General features: G+C 44.8%; 1 protein-coding gene across 1 annotated transcript in view; it reads left to right on the forward strand.

Annotated features, from left to right (window-relative positions):
* igsf3 (immunoglobulin superfamily, member 3) overlaps window positions 1–24,439 on the forward strand; it is a 196,570-nt gene that overhangs the window by 118,366 nt on the left and 53,765 nt on the right. Inside the window, exon 3 of the mRNA XM_068040735.1 lies at window positions 23,143–23,550. Within this exon, the coding sequence (XP_067896836.1) occupies window positions 23,143–23,550 (408 nt within the window). The remainder of the gene's footprint in view (window positions 1–23,142; window positions 23,551–24,439) is intronic.

Genomic DNA, 24,439 nt, shown 5'->3' on the forward strand with positions numbered 1-24,439 from the left:
TCTCCACTTGCCTGGATGGGTGCAGCTCCAATAACACTCAAGAAGCTCGACACCATCCAGGACAAAGCAGCCCACTTGATTGACACCACATCCACAAGCATTCACTCCCTCCATTATCGATGCACAGTGGCAGCAATGTGTACCATCTATAATATGCACTGCAGCAACTCAACAAGGCTCCTTAGACAACATCTTCCAATCCCACGTTCTCTACCAGCTAGAAGGTCAAGGGCAGCAGATGCACAGGAGCACCACCACTTGCAAGTTCCTCTCCAAGCCACACACCACCCTGACTTGGAACCATATCATCGTTCCTTCAGTTTCGCTGGGTCAAATTCCTGGTACTTCCTTCCTAACAGCACTGCAGGTGTACCTACCCCACACAGACTGCAGCGGTTCAAGAAGGCAGCTCACCACCACCTTCTCAAGGGCAATTAGGGATGGGCAATAAATGCTGTCCTAGCCAGCGACACCCACAACCCATGAACGAATAAAAATAAAATTCTTCAATGTTCTTTGGAACTGGCTCTTAGGAAGGGTGTGAGCATGATATGGGTTGACTTGCTAATTATCCACCCCCTCTTCCTCTGACTAACGGCCTCGCCTCTACTTGTATCCTTCCCAATGACAAGGTCTGAAACCACATCCAAGCCGTTCATGATGAAGCATGTTTGTGCAGCAAGATGATGCACAGTTGGGCGCCTCTATCATGATTTACATCCTGGATCATCTCTATCCCAAGAATGAATTTTACTCCAGCCATTACTAAGTTGTTCTAATTTGTTAACATCTGATGAGGAAAGTAATCATTACATTTCGTTTACTAATGAATTGAGATCTGTATAACACATGCGATAGTGACCTTAGACATTTTCAGAACTCATTGATCTGCAGTGACTTTTCTCATGGCCTTGCTTGACAGCAACTTACTTTCTTTCTCTTTCTTTTGACTCAGCAATTTTGTCTCTGAGTCAGAACTTTGTGGGTTCAAGCCCCGCACTTTAGTACAATACACAGGGAGTGCTACATTCTCAAAGAGGCAAAGATCTTTTTAACCAAACTCATATCGCAGGAAAGTGACAGGACCAGATTGGCCGCCCATTTTACACCTCACCAGATTTTACATTCAATGGATTTTGGGCAAAGTGTAAAATGAGCAGCTTGATCCAATCCTGTAACTTATTCACTTTGGTGGGGGGGTTAGGTTAAAATTTCTTTCAAATGAGAGTTTAAATCCAGGTTTAATCTGCCTGTTCGCGTAGACATAAAGGATCCCATCATGTTATTTGAAGAAGAGCATGGAGTTAACTGAGCGAGTGTCCTAGCTAATATTCATCCTTCAACCAGCCTCATGAAAATGAATTGGTCATTCATTGAATTTACTTTGTGATTTTGCTATGTCTAAGTTGACTGCCACCTTTATCTGCATAAAAGCAATGACTGCACTTCAAGCCAAAAGCACATCACAGAGTGAAATGTTTACAGAATGAGACAGGAACAGGGTGAGACTAAAATCTTTTAAAATGGGAATTTATTAAGAGTGAGATGGTGAGTCAGAGATGAGCTGTGGGAAAGTAGTACAGAAATTTGCTTTTTAGTCAACTGAAAATTAAGCTTAGATTTTAATTTGTGCAATCACAAGTCAGTTGGCAGTTAACTGTCAAGTCAACTGCAAGTAGGTCAATGGCAAAATATTAATTAAATTCTGTGTTTGGAGGCCATAGATACAATATTATTGTAAGATTTCAAACAGAAGGCAGAAGAAACTTGTTTACAGAGTTCTGAGGCAGTGGCATATTTTTCAGGCTTAGTAGTTGAGGCAGAAATGATGGTCCACATTAGGGATTAGATTGTTTTGGTAAGTCTCTTGTTTTCCCCCTCCAAGCAGCAATACTTCTGAAATTGGGAGTTAATTTATCAGTGTTAGATTTCTTTACATATGTATATCTGTGCTTTTCAATTTTCAATTTTTGTTTCGCTCTCTCTTCACTTCCAGTTTCTCCTCTTTCACCTCTGATCTTTTTCTTTTACTTTTGTTTTCCTCTGCATTTTTTTCTCTCTACCTCATCCATTATTTAGGGCGGCACAGTGGCGCAGTGGTTAGCACCGCAGCCTCACAGCTCCAGCGACCCGGGTTCAATTCTGGGTACTGCCTGTGTGGAGTTTGCAAGTTCTCCCTGTGTTTGCGTGGGTTTCCTCCGGGTGCTGCGGTTTCCTCCCACATGCCAAAGACTTGCAGGTTGGTAGGTAAATTGGCCATTATAAATTGCCCCTAGTATAGGTAGGTGGTAGGGAAATATAGGGACAGGTGGGGATGTGATAGAAATATGGAATTAGTGTATGATTAGTATAAATGGGTGGTTGATGGTCGGCACAGACTCGGTGGGACGAAGGGCCTGTTTCAGTGCTGTATCTCTAAACTCTTCTCTTTGGCCTCCTTATCTCGAGAGACAATGGATAAGCGCCTGGAGGTGGTCAGTGGTGTGTGGAGCAGCGCCTGGAGTGGCTATAAAGGCCAATTCTAGAGTGACAGGCTCTTCCACAGGTGCTGCAGAGAAATTTGTTTGTCGGGGCTGTTACACAGTTGGCTCTCCCCTTGCGCCTCTGTCTTTTTTCCTGCCAACTGCTAAGTCTCTTCGACTCGCCACATTTTAGCCCCGTCTTTATGGCTGCCCGCCAGCTCTGGCGAATGCTGGCAACTGACTCCCACGACTTGTGATCAATGTCACAGGATTTCATGTCGCGTTTGCAGATGTCTTTAAAGGGGAGACATGGACGGCCGGTGGGTCTGATACCAGTGGCGAGCTCGCTGTACAATGTGTCTTTGGGGATCCTGCCATCTTCCATGCGGCTCACATGGCCAAGCCATCTCAAGCACCGCTGACTCAGTAGTGTGTATAAGCTGGGGATGTTGGCCGCCTCGAGGACTTCTGTGTTGGAGATACGGTCCTGCCACCTGATGCCAAGTATTCTCTGGAGGCAGCGAAGATGGAATGAATTGAGATGTCGCTCTTGGCTGACATACGTTGTCCAGGCCTCGCTGCCATAGAGCAAGGTACTGAGGACACAGGCCTGATACACTCGGACCTTTGTGTTCCGTGTCAGTGCGCCATTTTCCCACACTCTCTTGGCCAGTCTGGACATAGCAGTGGAAGCCTTTCCCATGCGCTTGTTGATTTCTGCATCTAGAGACAGGTTACTGGTGGTAGTTGAGCCTAGGTAGGTGAACTCTTGAACCACTTCCAGAGCGTGGTCGCCAATATTGATGGATGGAGCATTTCTGACGTCCTGCCCCATGATGTTTGTTTTCTTGAGGCTGATGGTTAGGCCAAATTCATTGCAGGCAGCCGCAAACCTGTCAGTGAGACTCTGCAGGCACTCTGCAGTGTGAGATGTTAAAGCAGCATCGTCAGCAAAGAGGAGTTCCCTGATGAGGACTTTCCGTACTTTGGACTTCGCTCTTAGACGGGCAAGGTTGAACAACCTGCCCCCTGATCTTGTGTGGAGGAAAATTCCTTCTTCTGAGGACTTGAACACATGTGAAAGCAGCAGGGATCTCTAAACTAAACTAAACTAAACCACAAAGAACAGAGAAAACTAAGTAAAAAATACGAAGAGGAACTGAGGGAAACTTCATGAATAAGAATAAAGGATTAAGGAAAGTGATGAATAACATTATCGAAACAATTTGGTGTTGGCTGAAATTAAATATAAATAAACCTTCACATTATCATGTTTTCCCTAAATTTTCATTAAAAATTTTTATTTTTTATATTTTGTGTAAACCATTCCTATGTTCCTGATTTTTACCCAATTCTTTCTTTTGGCATATTATTATCTTTCATTTAATATCTAGTTTTTCCATCTATTTGGTGTTGTAAATATTGCATCTGCAGAAAAAAATGAGACTTACCCAGTGAAGAAAAGAGACTTCACCAAGTAAGAAGAAAATTGACAGGAATATTGGTTGGTGAACAAACAGATTCTGTGCATTCAGCAATCAGAAGAAATTTTATTATAATATTATAAACACACACACTGAAAAATATTTAATATTTCTTGATTATCATCTTTCATCCAATTGCACTAATTTTTAATCATTATTGGAAATGTGTGACTTGAAATATCACCAGGTGAAATTGGGTATTATGTTAATGGCAAGAACTAAGGCACTGTCCTGAGTGGGACATAAAGGCTGAATATGATTGGGACAGAAATGGAGCAACTGTCTATTCTAATCATGCTGGATGCCTACCAATGACCGCAGCTTGAAAGACATACAGGATCTCAGCAGATGACTTTCAATTTATGTTTAAAATAAACGAATGGTTCTCTTGACAGTTTTGTACATTTGTCCTGTGAGTGGCTGTGCCACACAGGCCAGTCTTGTGCTGTCAGCTGATCTTCATTGGGGCAGCAGTAAGGGGCTTGGAGCACCCCTGAGTTACCACTCCTTGCAGTGCCACATGTTCTAAGAAGACCTGCTAGGTTGCAGAGTTGTCCTGCATATGCTGCTAAGTGGACTCCACCTGCAGCACCTTGTTTGTCATGGCTGCCAGTGCCAGCACCAGTGCTTGAAACTTTGGAAATAAAGGGCCTGATTTTAACCCATTCAAAACCCACCCACTTGCACAGAGGTAAAATTGGGCTCAAAGTGCTTTTAAAAACTGGACTCGAAATCCTGATCTCCTTACTGGAAGCACGGGTTTCAGAGCTGGAGCGGCGGCTTGGGATACTGTGGAGCATCCGCGAGGCAGAGAGTATCGTGGATAACATGTATAGAGAGGTGGTCACGACGCAGGCTCAGACTCCACAGGCAGGAAGGGAATGGGTGACCACCAGGTAGAAAAAGAGGACTAGGCAGGCAGTGCAGAATTCTCCCGTGCCTATTCCCCTGCAAAACAGATATACTGCTTTGGATACTGTTGGGAGGAATAGTGTCTCAGGGGAAAGCAACAGCAGCAACAGCCCAATTCGTTGCACCACGGTTGGCTCTGCTGCACAGGGAAAGAGTAAAAAGTGCGGGAATTCAATAGTTATAGGGGATTCAATTGTAAGGGGAATAGATAGGTGTTTCTGTGGCCACAAACGAAACTCCAGGATGGTATGTTGCCTCCCTGGTGCTAGGGTGAAGGATGTCTCAGAGCGGTTACAGGACATTCTGAAGGGGGAGGGTGAACAGTCCGTGGTCGTGGTATACATAGGTACAAACGACGTAGGTAAAAAAAAGGATGAGGTCCTAAAAGCAGAATATAGGGAATTAGGAAGTAAGTTGAAAAGTAGGACCTCAAAGGTAGTGATCTCAGGATTACTACCAGTGCCACATGCTCTAGTCAGAGTAGAAATAGCAAGATATATCAAATGAATACGTGGCTGAAGAGATGGTGTGAGGGGGAGGGTTTTAGATTCCTGGGACATTGGGACCAGTTCTGGGGGAGGTGGGACCAGTACAAACTGGACGGGTTACACCTGGGCAGGACCGGGACTGATGTCGTAGGGGGAGTATTTGCCAGAGTGGCTGGGGAGGGTTTAAACTAAAATAGCAGGGGGATGGGAACCTTTGCAAGGAGTCAGAGGAGGGGGGGGATCAAGGACAAGAACAAAAGACAGTAAGGGGAATAAGAAAAGTGATAGGCAGAGAAATCAAGGGCCAGAATCAAACAGGGTCACAGTGAAAAATAGTGGAAAGGGGAGAAGTAATGTTAAAAAGACACGCCTTAAGGCTTTGTGCCTTAACGCGTGGAGCATTCGCAATAAAGTGGATGAATTAATCGCGCAAATACATGTAAATGGGTATGATATACTCAGGATTACAGAGATATGGCTGCAGGGTGACCAGGGATGGGAAATGAACATCTAGGGGTATTTAGAAAGGACAGACAAAAAGCAAAAGGCGGTGGAGTTGCATTTCTGGTTTAAGAGGAAATTAACACAATAGTGAGGAAAGACATCACTGCAGGAGTTCCTCAGGGTCGTGTCCTAGGCCCAACCATCTTCAGCTGCTTCATCAATGACCTTCCTTCAATCATAAGGTCAGAAGTGGGGATGTTCGCTGATGATTGCACAATGTTCAGCACCATTCGTGACTCCTCAGATACTGAAGCTGTCCGTGTAGAAATGCAGCAAGACCTGGACAATATCCAGGCTTGGGCTTATAGATGGCAAGTAACATTTGCGCCACACAAGTGCCAGGCAATGACCATCTCCAACAAGAGAGAATCTAACCATCTCCCCTTGACATTCAACAGCATTACCATCGCTGAATCCCCCACTATCAACATCCTAGGGGCTACCATTGACCAGAAATTGAACTGGAGTAGCCATATAAATACCGTGGCTACAAGAGCAGGTCAGAGGCTAGGAATCCTGTGGCGAGTAACTCACCTCCTGACTCCCCAAAGCCTGTCCACCATCTACAAGGCACATGTCAGGAGTGTGATGGAATACTCTCCACTTGCCTGGATGGGTGCAGCTCCAACAACACTCAAGAAGCTCGACACCATCCAGGACAAAGCAGCCCGCTTGATTGGCACCCCATCTACAAACATTCACTCCCTCCACCACCGACGCACAGTGGCAGCAGTGTGTACCATCTACAAAATGCACTGCAGCAATGCACCAAGGCTCCTTTGAGAGCAACTTCCAAACCCGCGACCTCTACCAACTAGAAGGACAAGGGCAGCAAATACATGGGAACACCACCACCTGCAAGTTCTCCTCCAAGTCACACACCATCCTGACTTGGAACTATATCGCCGTCCCTTCACTGTCGCTGGGTCAAAATCCTGGAACTCCCTTCCTAACAGCACTGTGGGTATACCTACCCCAAATGGACTGCAGCGGTTCAAGAAGGCAGCCCACCACCACCTTCTCAAGGGCAATTAGGGATGGGTAATAAATGCTGGCCTGGCCAGCGTCGCCCACATCCCATGAATGAACAAAAAATAAATATTAGCTCTGACAATGTGGAATCTGTTTGGGTAGAGCTGAGAAACACTAAGAGGCAAAAAACATTAGTGGGGGTTGGATATAGACCCACAAACTGCAGTGGTGATGTTGAGAATGGCATTAAACAGGAAATTAGAGACGCATGCGATAAAGGAACATCTGTAATTATGGGTGACATTAATCTGCATATAGATTGGGCAAATCAAATTCGTCACAATACCATAGAGGAGGAATTCATGGAGTGTATACGGGATGGTTTTCTGGAATAATACGTTGAGGAACCAACAAGTGAACAGGCCATCCTAGACTGGGTATTGTGTAATGAGAGAAGAATAATTGACAATCTAGATGTGCAAGACTGCTTGGGGATAAGCGACCATAATATGATAGAATTCTTCATCAAGATGGAGAGTGACATATTTGATTCTGAGACAAGGATCCTGAATCTTAATAAAGGAAACTACGAAGGTATGAAGCGTGAGTTGGCCATGATGGATAGGGAAACGTTACTTCAAGGGATGACGGTGGATAGGCAATGGCAAACATTTAAAGAGCACATGGATGAACTGCAACAATTGTTTATTCCTGTCTGGTGCAAAAGTAAAATGGGAAAGGTAGCCAAACCATGGCTCACAAGGGAAATTAGAGATAGCATTAGATCCAAGGAAGAGGCATACAAATTCACCGGAAAAAACAACAGACCTGAGGATGGGGAGCGGTTTAGAATTCAGCAAAGGAGGACCAAGGGTTTGATTAAGAAGGGGAAAATAGAGTACGAGAGTAAACATGCGGGGAACATAAAAACTGACTGTAAACTTTTCAATTGGTATGTGAAGAGAAAAAGATTGGTGAAGACAAATGTAAATCCCTTACAGTCAGAAACAGGGGAATTTATTATGGGGAACAAAGAAATGGTTGACCAACTAAATGCATACTTTGGTTCTGTCTTCACAAAGGAGGACACAAATATCATACCAGAAATGTTGGGGAACACAGGGTTTAGTGAGAGGGAGGAACTGAAGGAAATCAGTATTAGTAGAGAAATGGTGTTGGGGAAATTGATGGGATTGAAGGCCGATAAATCTCCAGGGCCTGATAATCTACATCCCAGAGTACTTAAGGAAGTGGCCCTAGAAATAGTGGATGCATTGGTGGTCATCTTCCAAGATTCTATAGACTCTGGAACAGTTCCTACAGATTGGAGGGTAGCTAATGTAACCCCAGTACTCAAAAAGGGAGGTAGAGAGAAAGCAGGGAATTATAGACCAGTCAGCCTGACGTCGGTAGTGGGTAAAATTCTAGAGTCCATTATAGGTTTTATAGCAGAGCACTTGGAGAACAGTGGTAGAATCGGGCAGAGTCAGCATGGATTGATGAAAGGGAAATCATGCTGGACAAATATACTAGAATTCTTGGAGGATGTACTAATAGAGTTGATGAGGGGAAGCCAGTGGATGTGGTTTATTTGAACTTTCAGAAGGCTTTCGACAAAGTCCCACATAAGAGATTAGTGGGTAAATTAAAGCACATGGGATTGGGGGTAGTGTATTGCAATGGATAGAAAATTGGTTGGCAGACAGGAAAGAAAGAGTAGGAATAAACAGGTCTTCTTCCGAATGGCAGGCAGTGACTAGTGGGTACCGCTAGGACTCCAGCTATTCACAATATATATTAATGATTTAGATGAGGGAACTAAATGTAATATCTCCAAATTTGCAGATGACACAAAGCTGGGTGGGAGGGTGAGTTGTGAGGAGGATGCAGAGAGCCTTCAGGGTGATTTGGACGAGTTAAGTGAGTGGGTAAATGCATGGCAGATGCAGTAGAATGTGGATAAATGTGAGGCTATCCACTTTGGTAGCAAAAACAGAAAGGCAGATTATTATCTGAACGGCTATAAACTGGGAGAGGGGAATATGCAGCGAGACCTGGGTGTTCTCGTACACCAGTCGCTGAAGGTAAGCATGCAGGTGCAACAGGCGGTAAAAATGGCAAATGGTTTGTTGGCCTTCATAGCCAGAGGATTCGAGTACAGGAGCAGGGATGTCTTGCTGCAATTATACAGGGCCTTGGTGAGGCCACACCTGGAGTATTGTGTGCAGTTTTGGTCTCTTTATCTGAGGAAGGATGTTCTTGCTAAATAGGGAGAGCAGCGAAGGTTTACCAGACTGATTCCTGGGATGGCGGGACTGACGTATGAGGAGAGATTGAGTCGGTTAGGATTATATTCGCTGGAGTTCAGAAGAGTGAGGGGGGATCTCATAGAAACCTATAAAATTCTAACAGGACTTGACAGGGTAGATGCAGGAAAGATGTTCCCGATGGTGGGAGAGTCCAGAACCAGGGGTCATATTCTAAGGATACGAGGTAAACCTTTCAGGACTGAGATGAGGAGAAATTACTTCACCCAGAGAGTGGTGAACCTGTGGAATTTGCTACCACGGAAAGCAGTTGAGGCCAAAACATTGTATGTTTTCAAGAAGGAGTTAGATATAGCTCTTGGGTTTAAAGGGATCAAAGGATATGGGGTGAATGCGGGAACAGGTGACTGAGTTGGATGATCAGCCATGATTATAATGAATGGCGGAGCAGGCTCAAAGGGCCGAATGGCCTACTCCTGCTCCTATTTTCTATGTTTCTATGTTGACTCTTCAGCCAAGAAGCAATGCAACCTGACCTTCCTTCTAGGAATGTTGTCTTCCTAGTGCCATTAGCTGCTTCTCCTGCCCTTTCACATTCTTTGTGTCTCCCAGCACACTATCCTTTTTCTCACTTTAACTTCCTCGGCATAGACCTCTCTGAGCTTGGATCAGTTGGTTAAAACAGTGCGTGCTTTGAAGCGCTGCCAAGGCCATATGTGTTGGAACTCGTATGCTGTTTCTCAGCAACGTTAAGAGACAGAAAAGAAATAATGAGGCATGAGGTTGGAATGGTTTCTTGATGAACAGTATTCCCTTGTGACCTGAGCCTCTCATGATATGGTTGCTGACAGTTATAGTGGGACACAATTGAATGAGAAGGAAGAGAAGCAGATGTTTATCATAAACCTGCAGCAGTTACATCTCCTATTACTTCCCAGGTTTTGACACCCTTACGGGCTCGCTTATAAGGAATTGCTGCACTTTTTGCTCACAAGATATTATAGGTTGTTTGTGAGGTTGCCACCTATTGCAGCTCTCTCTAGCATTATGGGCTCTCTTCATCTTGGAAAAAGAATGCAAAAGGTCTGAATTCTGTTTTATTCTTATAACATGCAGTAAAACACAGGTGTTGTAATTTGAAAATAAGTGCACACAACATGCCGTCCAAGGCTTTTGCAGGGTGTATGGATGTAAAGATTGAATGATAACACTTGTGGGTTATATTGGGGCTGTCACATACTGTTTAGCCCCATGGGCATTGATGTTAATTTATGAAAGCACTTAATACAGTGAGATGGAGAAATCGTTGTAAATGATAGGCATGCTTATTATGATACATTCTTGGAAGGTATTGGTGGCTTCTCTTATTTGGCTGTTGTCTTAAGGTTATCAAACTTCTGGAAAGGCCTAGCTAAGCAGCAGGCTGTAGAGTTGACACTCATTGTCTTTATAATCTTCTATCATTGCCTCTGGGAAGCTATCCTGGGAACCTGCAGCACTCAGCGCCAAAGATTATTGCCTAACTTTGCCTTACTTTCTGTAACAGTATTTTCCCTGTTTGCCCTCCTGAAAATCTGGCAACCATTCTATAATGGCAGACCCTTAACTGAACAGACAAAGTAATGATGATCCCTACTCCTTTAAGCTGCAGTAAACCTTTAAATCCTACATCAGCATGCTATTTCTTGCTCTGAAATGTGTGGACTCACACAAAAAGGTGTTTCTGATGCGAGACCTTTCCTGAAATTCTAGCAGGGTTGGCACTTATCTCTTTAGTCAGGTGGAATCTCACCCCACCCTACTTTCAGTTAGGCATAAGCCCAATTGGAAAATCCAGACTGGCATGTCTGTTACACGGAAATGTTTCACAGCTGTTAAATTCTATGCAATCAACCGTGCGTCGCCGAAATTTGGCAAGCCAGCTTGATTTGGATGTTCAGTTCATCTGCATTTTTCTTAAGCAAATTAAGTCAGCTGCACTGAAAGTTAAATGAAAAGACACCAAAATCAGCAATTTCTTGGGAAGGGAAAATTAGAAAAAGTTTCAGGATCGCAGCTGTGCACAACTTAATATGTGTTTTTACTGCAATGCTGTACCAGGATTATCATTAGCAATTGAAGATGATGTCTAACTCTCTGTAGTACTTACACAATCTAATTTGTTAGGCAATGTAAGATGCATTCTGTGATGTTATTTGTGGACGAAGGTGTTTGTATTGTGTATATATGTATTAAAGAATTTGTGATCATAATTTGCAATATCAGGTAATTTGTTCTTTTTAATTCACTGAACTGTTTTGTTTAATAAAAGGTTTTGTAGCATTCCTGAAAAAAAAAACAAATAAATGGAAGTAACAAATATTTGTCAGAATCTAAAATTGACCTTTTCATTTTATGCAACTAAATAACTGTCATTTCAAATACCTTCATGCAAACATCATTTGCTTCACTTCCTTGTCATCTAATTATACACAGTATTTACGACAGATTTTGTCCTGAGTAGAATAACAGCTCCAATTAACTCTGTGACGGTAGTGTTTTTATTAGGATGGGACAGCATGGAGTGGGCTTCGCCATCAGAAACTCTTTGCTCAGCTTGATAGAGCCACCTTCAAATGGCTCAGAACGCATACTGTCCATCCGACTGTTCACTGCCTCTGGTCCAGTACACCTACTCAGCATCTATGCTCCAACACTCTGCTCCCCACCTGAAGCTAAAGACCAGTTCTACGATGAACTCCATAATATCATTAGTAGCATCCCCAATACCGAACATCTGTTCCTGCTGGGGGACTTTAATGCCAGGGTTGGGGCCAACCATGACTCATGGCCTTCCTGCCTTGGGCGCTATGGCATTGGAAGGATGAATGAGAATGGACAGAGACTGCTTGAGTTGTGTAGCTATCATAACCTCTGCATCACCAACTCGTTCTTTCACACTAAACCCTGTCACCAGGTTTCTTGGAGGCACCCAAGATCACGTCGTTGGCACCAGCTGGACCTCATCGTCACAAGGCGAACCTCTTTAAACAGCGTTCAAACCACACGCAGCTTCCACAATGTGGACTGCGACACCGACCACTCCCTGGTGTGCAGCAAGGTTAGACTCAAACCAAAGAAGATGCATCACTCCAAGCAGAAGGGCCACCCGAGCATCAACACGAGCAGAATTTCTTATTCACAGTTGTTACAAAAATTTCTAAATTCACTTGAAAAAGCCCTTCAAAACACTCCCACAGGGGATGCAGAGACCAAGTGGGCCCACATCAGAGACGCCATCTATGAGTCAGCTATGACCACCTATGGCAAATGCGTGAAGCGGAATGCAGACTGGTTTCAATCTCACTTTGAAGAGCTGGAACCTTTCTTAGCCGCTAAGCACATTGCACTACTGAATTACAAGAAAGCCCCCAGTGAGTTAACATCCGTAGCACTTAAAACAGCCAGAAGCGCTGCACAAAGAACAGCCAGGCGCTGCGCAAATGACTACTGGCAACACCAATGCAGTCACATTCAGCTGGCCTTTGACACCGGAAACATCAGAGGAATGTATGATGGCATTAAGAGAGCTTTTGGGCCAACCATCAAGAAGATCGCCCCCCTCAAATCTAAATCAGGGGACACAATCACTAACCAATGTAAGCAAATGGACCGCTGGGTTGAGCACTACTTAGAACTGTACTCCAGGGAGAATGTTGTCACTGAGACCACCCTCAATGCAGCCCAGCCTCTACCAGTCATGGATGAGCTGGACGTACAGCCAACAAAATTGGAACTCGTGATGCCATTGATTCTCTAGCCAGCGGAAAAGCCCCTGGGAAGGATGGCATTACCCCTGAAATAATTAAGACTGCTAAGCCTGCTATACTCTCAGCACTCTACGAAATACTTTGCCTGTGCTGGAATGAGGGAGCAGTACCACAGGACATGTGCGATGCAATATCATCACCCTCGATAAAAACAAAGGTGACCGCGGTGACTGCAACAACTACCGTGGAATCTCCCTGCTCAGCATAGTGGGGAAAGTCTTCACTCGAGTCACTTTAAACAGGCTCCAGAAGCTGGCCAAGCGTGTCTACCCTGAGGCACAGTGTGGCTTTCGAGCAGAGAGATCCACCATTGACATGCAGTTCTCCCTTCATCAGCTACAGGAGAAATGCCGTGAACAACAGATGCCCTTCTACATTGCTTTCATTGATCTCACCAAAGCCTTTGACCTCGTCAGCAGACGTGGTCTCTTCAGATTACTAGAAAAGATTGGATGTCACCTCATTATCATCACCTCATTCCATGACAATATGAAAGGCACAATTCAGCTTAGCGGCGCCTCATCAGACTCCTTTCCTATCCTGAGTGGCGTGAAACAGGGCTGTGTTCTCACACCTACTCTGTTTGGGATTTTCTTCTCCCTGCAGCTCTCACATGCGTTCAAGTCATCAGAAGAAGGAATTTTCCTCCACGCAAGATCAGGTGGCAGGTTGTTCAACCTTGCCCGTCTAAGAGCGAAGACCAAAGTACGGAAAGTCCTCATCAGGGAACTTCTCTTTGCTGACGATGCTGCATTAACATCTCACACTGAAGAGTGTCTGCAGAATCTCATCGACAGGTTTGCGGCTGCCTGCAACGAAATTGGCCTAACCATCAGCCTCAAGAAAACGAACATCATGGGACAGGACGTCAGAAATGCTCCATCCATCAATATCGGCAACCACGCTCTGGAAGTGGTTCAAGAGTTCACCTACCAAGGCTCAACTATCACCAGTAACCTGTCTCTCGATGCAGAAATCAACAAGCGCATGGGAAAGTCTTCCACTGCTATGTCCAGACTGGCCAAGAGAGTGTGGGAAAAAGACGCACTGACACGGAACACAAAAGTCCGCGTGTATCAAGCCTGTGTCCTCACTACCTTGCTCTACAGCAGCGAGGGCTGGACAACGTATGTCAGCCAAGAGCGATATCTCAATTCATTCCATCTTCGCTGCCTCCGGAGAATCCTTGGCATCAGGTGGCAGGACTGTATCTCCAACACAGAAGTCCTCGAGGCGGCAAACATCCCCAGCTTATACACCCTACTGAGTCAGCGGTGCTTGAGATAGCTTGGCCATGTGAGCCACATGGAAGATGGCAGGATCCCCAAGGACACATTGTACAGCGAGCTCGCCACTGGTATCAGACCCACCGGCCGTCCATGTCTCTGCTTTAAAGACGTCTGCAAATGCGACATGAAGTCCTGTGACATTGATCACAAGTCGTGGGAGTCAGTTGCCAGCGATCGCCAGAGCTGGTGGGCAGCCATAAAGGCGGGGCTAAAGTGTGGCGAGTCGAAGAGACTTCGCAGTTGGCAGGAAAAAAGACAGAGGCGCAAGGGGAGAGCCATCTGTGAAACAGCCCTTTTCAACCAATTTTATCTGCAGCACCTGTGGAAGAGTCTGTCACTCTTTATAGCCACTCCAGGCGTTGCTCCACAAACCACTGACCACCTCCAGGCGCTTACCCATTGTCTCCCGAGACAAGGAGGCCAAAGAAGATTTACTTCAGATTTTGTCCTGAGTAGAATAACAGCTCCAATAACTCTGTGACGGTAGTGTTTTTATTCGGATGGGTCCTTGAGACAAATTCTACCTATTCTTGCCATGGCTCATGTTGTCACTCCAGAGGGCCCCCAAAGCAGCAGAAGAGAGATATAGTGAAGCTTACATGAGTACAAGAATTCCCATTGAGCAAATATAGGAATGCTCAAAGAAAAGTTCAGAAGCCTATCGAGTTAATAGAAGTCCCTTCATTATGCTCCTCACGTGGTATCACAGATTTTGATAGCCTGTTGTGTCTTGCGACTGTTACAGCCACATGGTGAGTGGTTTGGGTGGTTCCCAATGTTCACCTTAGAGGTGTGCAAAGGAAAACTGACACGAGCCTGAATTCTGGACCCGGAGGTCCGACCCGACCCGAACCCGACACGTCATCGGGACCCGTTGGGGTCGGGTCGGGTGGCAGGCCTTTACATCAGTACGTGGGTAAAGGCCTGCTACCCGACCTGACCCCTGACGGGATCCGACGGCATGTGTCGGGTTTGGGTCGGTCGGGTCGGGCTTCCGGGTCCCGCATTCGGACTTGGGTCGGGTTTCCTTTGCACACCTCTAGTTCACCTCCCTCATCGGAACATAGGAGCAGGAGTAGACCACTCAGCCCATTGAGCCTGCTCCGCCATTCAATTAGATCATGGCCGATCATCTACCTCAACACGCTATCCCCATATCCCTGACTGCAGTAGCAGGAGTAGGCCATTCAGCCCTTCGGGCCTGCCTCGCCATTCAAAAAAGATCATGGTTGATCATCTAATTCAGTACCCTGTTCCTGCTTTCTCTCCATATCCCTTGGTCCCTTTGGCATTCAGAAATATATTTATTTCCTTCTTGAATATATTTAATGACTTGGCCTCCACTGCCTTCTGCGGTAGAGAATTCCACAGGTTCACCACCCTGAGTGAAGAAATTTCTCCTCATCTCGGTTCTAAATGGCTTACCCCGTATCCTGAGACTGTGACCCAGGTTCTGGACACCCCAGCCATCAAGAACATCCTCCCTGCATCTAGCCTGTCTAGTCCTATTAGAATTTTATAGGTTTCTATGAGATCCCCTCTCATTCTTCTAAACTCTAGTGAATAAAGGCCTAGTCAACCCAATCTCTCCTCATACGTCAAGCCTGCCACCCCAGGAATCAGCCTAGTAAATGTTCTTTGCACTCCCTCCATGGCAAGAACATCCTTCCTCAGATAAGGAGAGCAAAACTGCACACAATACTCCAGATGTGGTCTCACCAAGGCCCTGTATAACTGCAGTAAGACATCCTTGCTCCTGTACTCAAATCCTCTTGCAATGAAGGCCAACATACCATTCGCCTTCCTAACTGCTTGCTGCACCTGAATGCTTGCTTTCAGCGACTGGTGTACAAGGACACCCAGGTCTCGTTGCACCTCCCCCTTTCCCAATCTATCACCATTCAGATAATAATCTGCTTTTCTGTTTTTACAACCAAAGTGGATAACCTTACATTGATCCACGTTATACTGCATCTGTAATGCATTTGCCCACTCACCCAACTTGTCCAAATCGTAATGGAGCCTCTTGCATCCTCCCAACAGCTCACATTCCACCACCACCACCCACTCCCACCCCCCCCCCCCCCCCCCAGCTTTGTGTCGTCTGCAAACTTGGAAATGTTACATTTAGTTCCCTCACCCAAGTCATTAATATATATTGTGAATAGCTGGGGCCCAAGCACTGATCCCTGCCCAAGCACTGATACCCCCCTAGTCACTGCCTGCCACCCAGAAAAAGACCCGTTTATTTCTACTCTCTGGTTCCTGTCTGTCAACCAATTCTCAATCCATGCCACTATATTACCCCCAATCCCATGTGCTTTAATTTTGCCCACTAACCTCTTATGTGGGACCTTATCAAAAGCCTTCTGAAAATCCAAATACACCATATCCACTGGTTCTCCCTTATCTATTCTACTAGTTACATCCTCAAAAATCTCCAATAGATTTGTTAAGCATGACTTCCCTTTCGTAAACCCATGCTGACTTTATCCAATCCCGTTTATGCTTTCCAGATGTTCTGCTATCACATCCTTTATAATAGACTCTAGCATTTTTCCCACTACTGATGTAAGGCTAACTGATCCGTAATTCAGTTTTTCTCCCTCCTGTTTTAAATTGTGGGGTTACATTTGACACCCTCCAATCTGTAGAAACTCTCCAGAGTCAGTAGAATTTTGAAAGATGACCACCAATGCATCCGCTATTTCCAGGGCCACTTCCTTTATTACTCTGGGGTGTAGATTATCAGGCCCTGGGGATTTATCAGCCTTTAACCCCATTAATTTCCCGAGCACTTTTTTTTACTAATACTGATTTCCTTCAGTTCCTCCCTCTCATTGGACCCTTGGTTCCCTAACATTTTTTTAGATTAGATTAGAGATTAGAGATACAGCACTGAAACAGGCCCTTCAGCCCACCGAGTCTGTGCCGAACATCAACCACCCATTTATACTAATCCTACACTAATCCCATATTCCCCACAAACATCCCCACCTGTCCCTATATTTCCCTACCACCTACCTATACTGGTGACAATTTATAATGGCCAATTTACCTGTCAACCTGCAAGTCTTTTGGCTTGTGGGAGGAAACCGGAGCACCCGGAGAAAACCCACGCAGACACAGGGAGAACTTGCAAACTCCACACAGGCAGTACCCAGAATCGAACCCGGGTCCCTGGAGCTGTGAGGCTGCGGTGCTAACCACTGCGCCACTGTGCCGCCCTAACGTGTATTTCTGGAAGGTTATTTGTGTCCTCCTTTGTGAAAACAGAACCAAAGTATCTGTTTAATTGTTCTGCCATTTATTTGTTCCCCATTATAATTTCCCCTGTTTCTGACTGTAAGGGACCTACATTTGTCTTCACTAATTTTTTTTCTTCACATATTTATAGAAGTTTTTACAGTCAGTTTTTATTTCCCCGCAAGTTTACTCTCATACTCTATTATCCCTTGCTTAATCAACCTCTTTATCCTCCTTTGCTGGATTCTAAACTGCTCCCAATCCTCAGACTTGCTGCCTTTTCTGGCAATTTTATTGGTTGAGCTACCTTTCCGGTTTTATTTTTGCACCAGAGAGGAATGAATAATTGTTGTAATTCATGCACATGTTCTTTAAATAGTATCCATTGCCTATCCACCGTCAACCCTTTTAGTAAAGTTCCCCAATCTACCATAGCCAACTCGCGCCTCATACCGTCGTAGTTTCCTTTCTTTAGATTCATGACCCTAGTTTCTGATTCAACTACTTCACCAAGTTTTTTTTTGTTATTAGGGTTTAACCCTTCTGTGTATTATTTATCAAATAAACAGACAGTGACAGGTTTTCTTGTCGGTTTAAAAACAGAAAATCAATTATTTATTGATCAATACAACTTATCCCGAAATTGTCGCAACTGCATCCACTCACGCACTCACTCTCGTGCATGCGCGCACACACATACATACACACACAAGAGGAGACAGAGAGGACAAGGGATAAGTAGATTTAAGTGGGGTAGGTTTCAGGGGTTCATGGTAAACCTGTTCAATTCTCTCAGAAGTCAAGTTCTCGTTGGTTGCAGGCCTGAGGTGTTTGTAGATTTCTCTCTTGGTTGAAAATTCAGTTGAAGACAGTGGATAACTCTAATTCACTGTGTAAGTAAAAACATAGAATTCTACAGCAGGGTTTTTCCATTCTGGCTTGCTGGATTACTCCCAACCTTGTTAGCTGGAAATAAGCTTCCTGAATGCTTTTTTCTTGGTCTCTCGTTCTCTAGGGCTGCCTTTTAAAGTAAAAGTTTGTTACGTCTCGCCTCTGCTGGGCCACAGGGATCACCCTCCCTGTGGTGACCCACAATTGCCCAAGATGTGGCTACTTCACACCTTTTTTTGTTGCAGAAGAACCCATTCAATTCAGGAATGTTTTAGGATGGGTGCAATTGACACCTCTATTTTAAAGGTATTCTTTGTTCTAAACAGACTGTGTGGCAATATTCGAATACGCATGAGACTATCTTTTGAAGCATTGTCCATTTTCCTGAAAAGACAAAGTCAATTTTTATAATTCTTCAATTTTAGTCTTTTTTTAAATGTCGCACTTCTCTTAAGCATGACACAATGGGTTGAATTTTATAATGCCGATTTCAGCGGTGGGCGATTGAAAATGGCGGCCTGACTGCGTGGGCCACTCAGCAAAGAGCCGACGCGGTTCCAAGTGCAGTGGCTCATTTAAATAGCCAGGGCGGGTCACCTGTCTGCCTCACTCCCTCGATCACGTGGAGGGGGTGGGCTGTCCATCTCCAGTAATGCATCAGCTGTTAGTGCGCAGGCGCTGACATCATTCTTAAAGGGCTTTTAGCCCTTCCAGCATATTTAAATATTTCAAGAAAGATTTGATGAAATTAAATAAACACATTCTCTCTCATACCCCAAGAACAATTAAATTAATTATTTGCCCTTCCCCCCCCAAACACTTACCTTTACCGCCTGACTGTCCCCCCCCACCAAACTTGCACAAACTTTAAACTACAACCCTTCCCACCATCCCCTACACATATGATGTTAATTTGACCACCCCCTCCCTCACTGATAAACTTACCTCCTACCCCCTCCGAACGGTGTTGTCCCTTGTTTCCCTGGATGGGGATCCGAAGGCGCGGGAGTGCCGGCCGCCGGGCTGAAGATCGCAGCAGGACATCAAGACTAATGATAGGCACATGCAAATCTATTAATATACTTTATTTGCATATGGTGATTGTGCTCCCATCGCCAAGCACCAGGGGGGCTGCCACGGTGACCCGCTGCCCCTGGAAGGATCGGGCTGGACACTGCCGGAGTCTAGGTCCGTGGTGGGCCTCCTCCGGGGCTATCTTCAGGATCCCCCCCAACGCCACAGATCCCAACATCAAGGGCTCCTTAAAATCCAGCCCAACGTTTTACAATCCAGAAAGGCATCCAATTTGTGATGCTGGAGGAAGACTGAGAATACAGATGGTGACACCACCAAGAGTGAATATCAGGCATAAGAGGAAGCAGATGAACCAACTGGAGAGATGTGGCTGGTTTATTCAAGACTCCTTCACTTAAGCGTAAAGCACTGTTTGTCAACACACACCTATAAAGAGAATCTCTGTGCTGCTCAACCTGCTTTCATATTAATTCCATTCAATTAATTTAGGACCAAAGATGCAGATGTTACTGCTGCTGCCACTCTCTCCAGCAAGCACTGTATGAAAGTAAAGCCCTCTCAGATGGGGCTACAGGGGACAACATTGGGCTTCATTGCTATGCCAGTCAACAGCTGCATGTCTGAGAGGTTGTCCAAATGGGTCTGATATTCTACTAGCATCCTTCTTTCTGTGGCAGGAACTCTTGAGATCATCATTCACTTGCTTAGCAGTGATCTTTCTTTGGCTTCTACTCAGCTGTAGTTCCAAACATTAAGCCTCTTGGATTGCTTGTGCTCTGTGACTAACCCAGTGACATTTCTTCATCTATACTATTTCGCTGATTGACAGTCACTTTATTTGAGCCAGTGAGATGGAAATGATTGGGTGACTGAGAGTCTAAGCCTGCTGCCAGCTATGGAAGGGTCAGGAATTCCTTTCTGCAATGCCTGACTTGTTGCCTCTTTGCTTCATGATTCTGAAGAAACAAAAGAAAAGCTTTTGTTACCAGATTTCTGCTGTCGCTTACTACTATCCTTATCTTTTAGTTATAAGTTCTGTTTATGCTTGTGTCTCTTTCCATAACTAGAGCCTCCAATATAATGATGATCCTTCACAAACTGACTGAGAGCTCATGGCCTCCAGGTTTTCCAGCTCATGAGGAGTTATTCCTAGGGTAGGAACGGCTTCTTCCTCTAACTGGGTCAATTGCTTGGCGTGTGAGAGACCTCTACCTATGGCGAGCTGCCTTATGGCATTGTGTGCCAACTTCTCCTGAAAGAATTCATAAATGTTAAATAGCACCAGCACTCTTTGATGTTTATCTCATTTGACTGTCAGCATGTAGTGAGATAGAAGGATGTATTAGATGTTTGGATATTGGAGATGAACTTCAAAGGGCAGGATTGCATTGCAAGATGTGTGGGAATTTTAAACAGGAGGGTCTATGACAGATAAGCTGACATGTACATATGTGTTCTTTGTAATCCCAATGATGCTGAACCTCAACATTGAGCACAGAGTGTTGAATTTTCTCTGAGGCCATCAGCAAGTTGGCAGGGTACTTAATTGGCAGGTCACATTCCCTTGCTACCTTGGTGAGCTAATTAAATTTTCTCCTACATTGCGGGGGCATGATACTTGGCATTATGTAGATGCTGTTGCTTGCTTTGCCACCTCCTTCCACATGACATGCGCTACTGATGGCAAGACTCCATCCCTTTTCTGCCTTATTTCAGTCAGCACCACCTCCGCATTGTAGTCTGCAAAGTTTGAAACCATTATTTCTCCCTTGTCAGGTGCTATCCTCCTCCCTCCTCCAGGAACCTTGCCTCTTTAACGATACACAGGCTTTAAAATTATGCTCTGTCTCTGCTTCTGACCTTCCCACACCCTGCTGGCATCTACCCACACCGCCCTCCTCTCCCACCCTGGGTTTTCAAGGCTTCCCAATTATGTCCTGATTTTGGCAAGACTCACATTCACATCCTAATCTATTATTAAAATGAACTGACTCCAGGACATCTGACAAGGTTAACATTCTGTGGTACCAGCAGCTAAACGTCCAACGGAACAAGGCGAAGCACATTTCAGGTCCTGTGTCTTGAGTTCTGTATTGAGAGACCATTTTGAGCTGTGTAGGGTAAAGAATTTATAATTACAGATTACTGGTGGTGGTTGTTAGAACAATTTGAGGTACTGAATTTAATATCATGTAAAAATATATAACATAACTGAAGCCTCTTGCCTTAAATACAATATTTCTTCTAACATATTAGTAGAAATAAATGAAATAATCCCAGTGACATTCTAGGACCTTGAGCTTTCTCAAACAGTTATACCCTATCCTAGATTTCAAGACAGTTAAAAAAAAATCTAATCAAATTTATTTGGTACAGATGGAGATAATGGTCCCAAATTTCCTCAAGGAATGGGTAAATTCAGCAACAATCCAGCAGAAGTAATCAAAATATGGCAGTGTCTCCGTTGTGTCAGGTCCTTGCTAATTGTGGGATTTTCCCAGTCGGCTTTGTTTGGGACAGAACCTCTGCCTGTTCCTTACAAGGCCAATATTGTCAGTGCCTTTGCAGAGAGATCCTACTTCTCTGGCTCAGCAGGGATTTGTTGAATTCCTGGAGGACGGTACACTGAGTGAGATGCAGCACACTGGACCCCAATGGCTCAAGTGTACCTCAACCTGGGGGAGAGGCATCCATGCATGTAGAACAGCCTTGATCTCTACAGAAAGGGTAAGTTTGTTTTTAAATTGGACAGGGGAGCGAGGGGAGCATTATTGAGACTTCTGGGGTGGTTGGTGGGGGTGGGAGGGTAGAAAGCTCCTGGGCAACCACACCCTCTCTCCAGTGGTGATTGGTTTTCCAGCTGCATGGGGCAAGCAGGTACCAGAGCTGTGCCACTAGTGGCTTTAGATGTCTTCCGTTGCTTCTGCAAACTCCTGTGGGGTCAGCAAAGGAGGGCATCGGAATTACAATGATGTACTTGGAACTGATGTCCATCCTGTCAGGAAAGCATTTGGGTTAGGCCCAGGGCTTGGAATTTTGAGAATCCTGCTGGGCCCCAATGATTCATTTCTCTCTGTGCAGTTGGACATCAGATAGCAAAATGTTCTGAAAAGCTACTGTGGAAGTATGGATGTTAATACTTGTTTTTTTTAGACTTGGACATTGGAATTACAGCATGGGATATGAGTGCATGAATGCTTATTGCATTTGTCTGAAATTCCTTTCTCTAATTTTAAAAAATGATAGAGTTTCTGACAAATGCATTCAGAGGTTAGTAGACACAATGTAATTCTTAGAATTTGAAAGACAAAAAGATTAAAATACTACTGATAAAGCAGTTCCATCGGTTGATTTTTTCCTCTTGAATAATGCAAACCTCCACCTCTTCCCAATTTTCCATATGTTTTTCTCACTCGCTTTTCATATCCAGTTGCAACACACCTTTAACCCTTAAGAACAGTATTAACCTGTGAGCATCTCCATGCTGAGGATCAGTGGTGCCCTGTAACCAGCCTCCAAGGGTTCAGAATTCAACATATTTTAAGAGTTAAGTGAGACAGACAGTTCCTGCTTTTTCTCCCCCCCCCTCCTGTTTCCCCCCCCCTCCCAAAAAAAAGCAGGCAAAGTGTACCAGCATTGCTCATCCAAGAAATTAACAAACTGTACCCAATTTCTTTGGAGTCAAATTCTCAATCACCCCTGCATGAACTTAACTGTTCAAAGACATTTTTGAGATGTCTGCCCCCACCCACCTCATTAATCACTTTTGTCTCTTCCTCTTAGTCATTCCAGACACGCTCAGTGCAACATCAGTACCCCAGACCCTGGATAAAGTAGAAGGTGACTCCCTGGAACTGCTCTGTGACGTATCCAAACAAACATCACAGCACACACACGTGGCTGTCACATGGTACCTACAGAAGAGAGATCAGAATCTCAAGGTCATCTCTCTAACACGAGATTTCATCCTACGTTCTGGAGAGTCATATAAGCAGCGACAGGCATCAGGAGATGTACGACTGGATAAGATTGGAGTCACTTCATTCAAACTAACCATCTATAAACTGCAGGCGTTTGATCAGGGCGAGTTCTACTGTGAGGCTAGAGAGTGGATCCAAGACCCAGACAGGTCTTGGTACACCATAGCTACCAAGCGCACTGACAAAACGTCTGTGAATATAAAAGCTACTGGTAAGTGGTTATCATTCAAAAGCAGTGATCAAAATAAGCATAGCCATTATAGGAATAAGCAGAGAATTATGTGTTGTCGGCACATAAGATGTGAAAAAGGTAATGCTAAAACGATCATAATCAGGGTTCCAGAGCAGCTAAGGATGGTTATGCCTGGTGATCTCCTGACTGTTGTGTTCTGAAAGTCAGGCCATGTCAGCCGTTGATGCCATGTAGACGTCATGTAAGTATGGGGAAGAAATATTGGAGGATGAGCCACGCTCAGCTGCTTAGTCAAACGCTTGGTTTAGATGGTACCACTCTTGCCTATTTAGGAGTCCCTTACAGCTGCACACAACTGGTGTACTCCACTGTTGTGAGGCACTCCACTTAGCAGCTCAGGGAAAATGACAAACTCCTCACTGTGCGGAGGGTTCCTATTCCTTCTTGCTGTCTCAGTGATTCTTGCTGATAGTATGCACATATGGACACCAGGTGAGAACAGGATCAAGAAGCCCATTGAGAAGTATCAAAAGCAAAATGGTACGGATGCTGGAAATCTGAAAGAAACAGAAAACAGCACGTCAGGCAGCATCTATGGAGAGAGAAGCAGTTAAAATTTCAGGTCGATGATCTTTCAGGAAAACTGAGTTGACAGTCACTGCCTGGCTGATTAAACAAGAATGGCCACCTCAATAGCAAAGCATATTGCAAAGCGTATGGGATCTTGGGTTTCGTAAATAGAGGTATTGAGTACAAAAGCAAGGAAGTTATGCTGAGCCTTTATAAAGCTCTGGTTAGGCCACAACTAGAGTATTATGTTCAGTTCTGGTCACCACACTTTAGGATGGATGTGAGGGTCGTTGAGAGGGTGCAAAGGAGATTTATCAGAATGGTTCCAGGGATGGGG

This window comes from Heterodontus francisci, chromosome 10 (assembly GCF_036365525.1).
Source record: "Heterodontus francisci isolate sHetFra1 chromosome 10, sHetFra1.hap1, whole genome shotgun sequence".
Lineage (NCBI taxonomy): Eukaryota > Metazoa > Chordata > Chondrichthyes > Heterodontiformes > Heterodontidae > Heterodontus > Heterodontus francisci.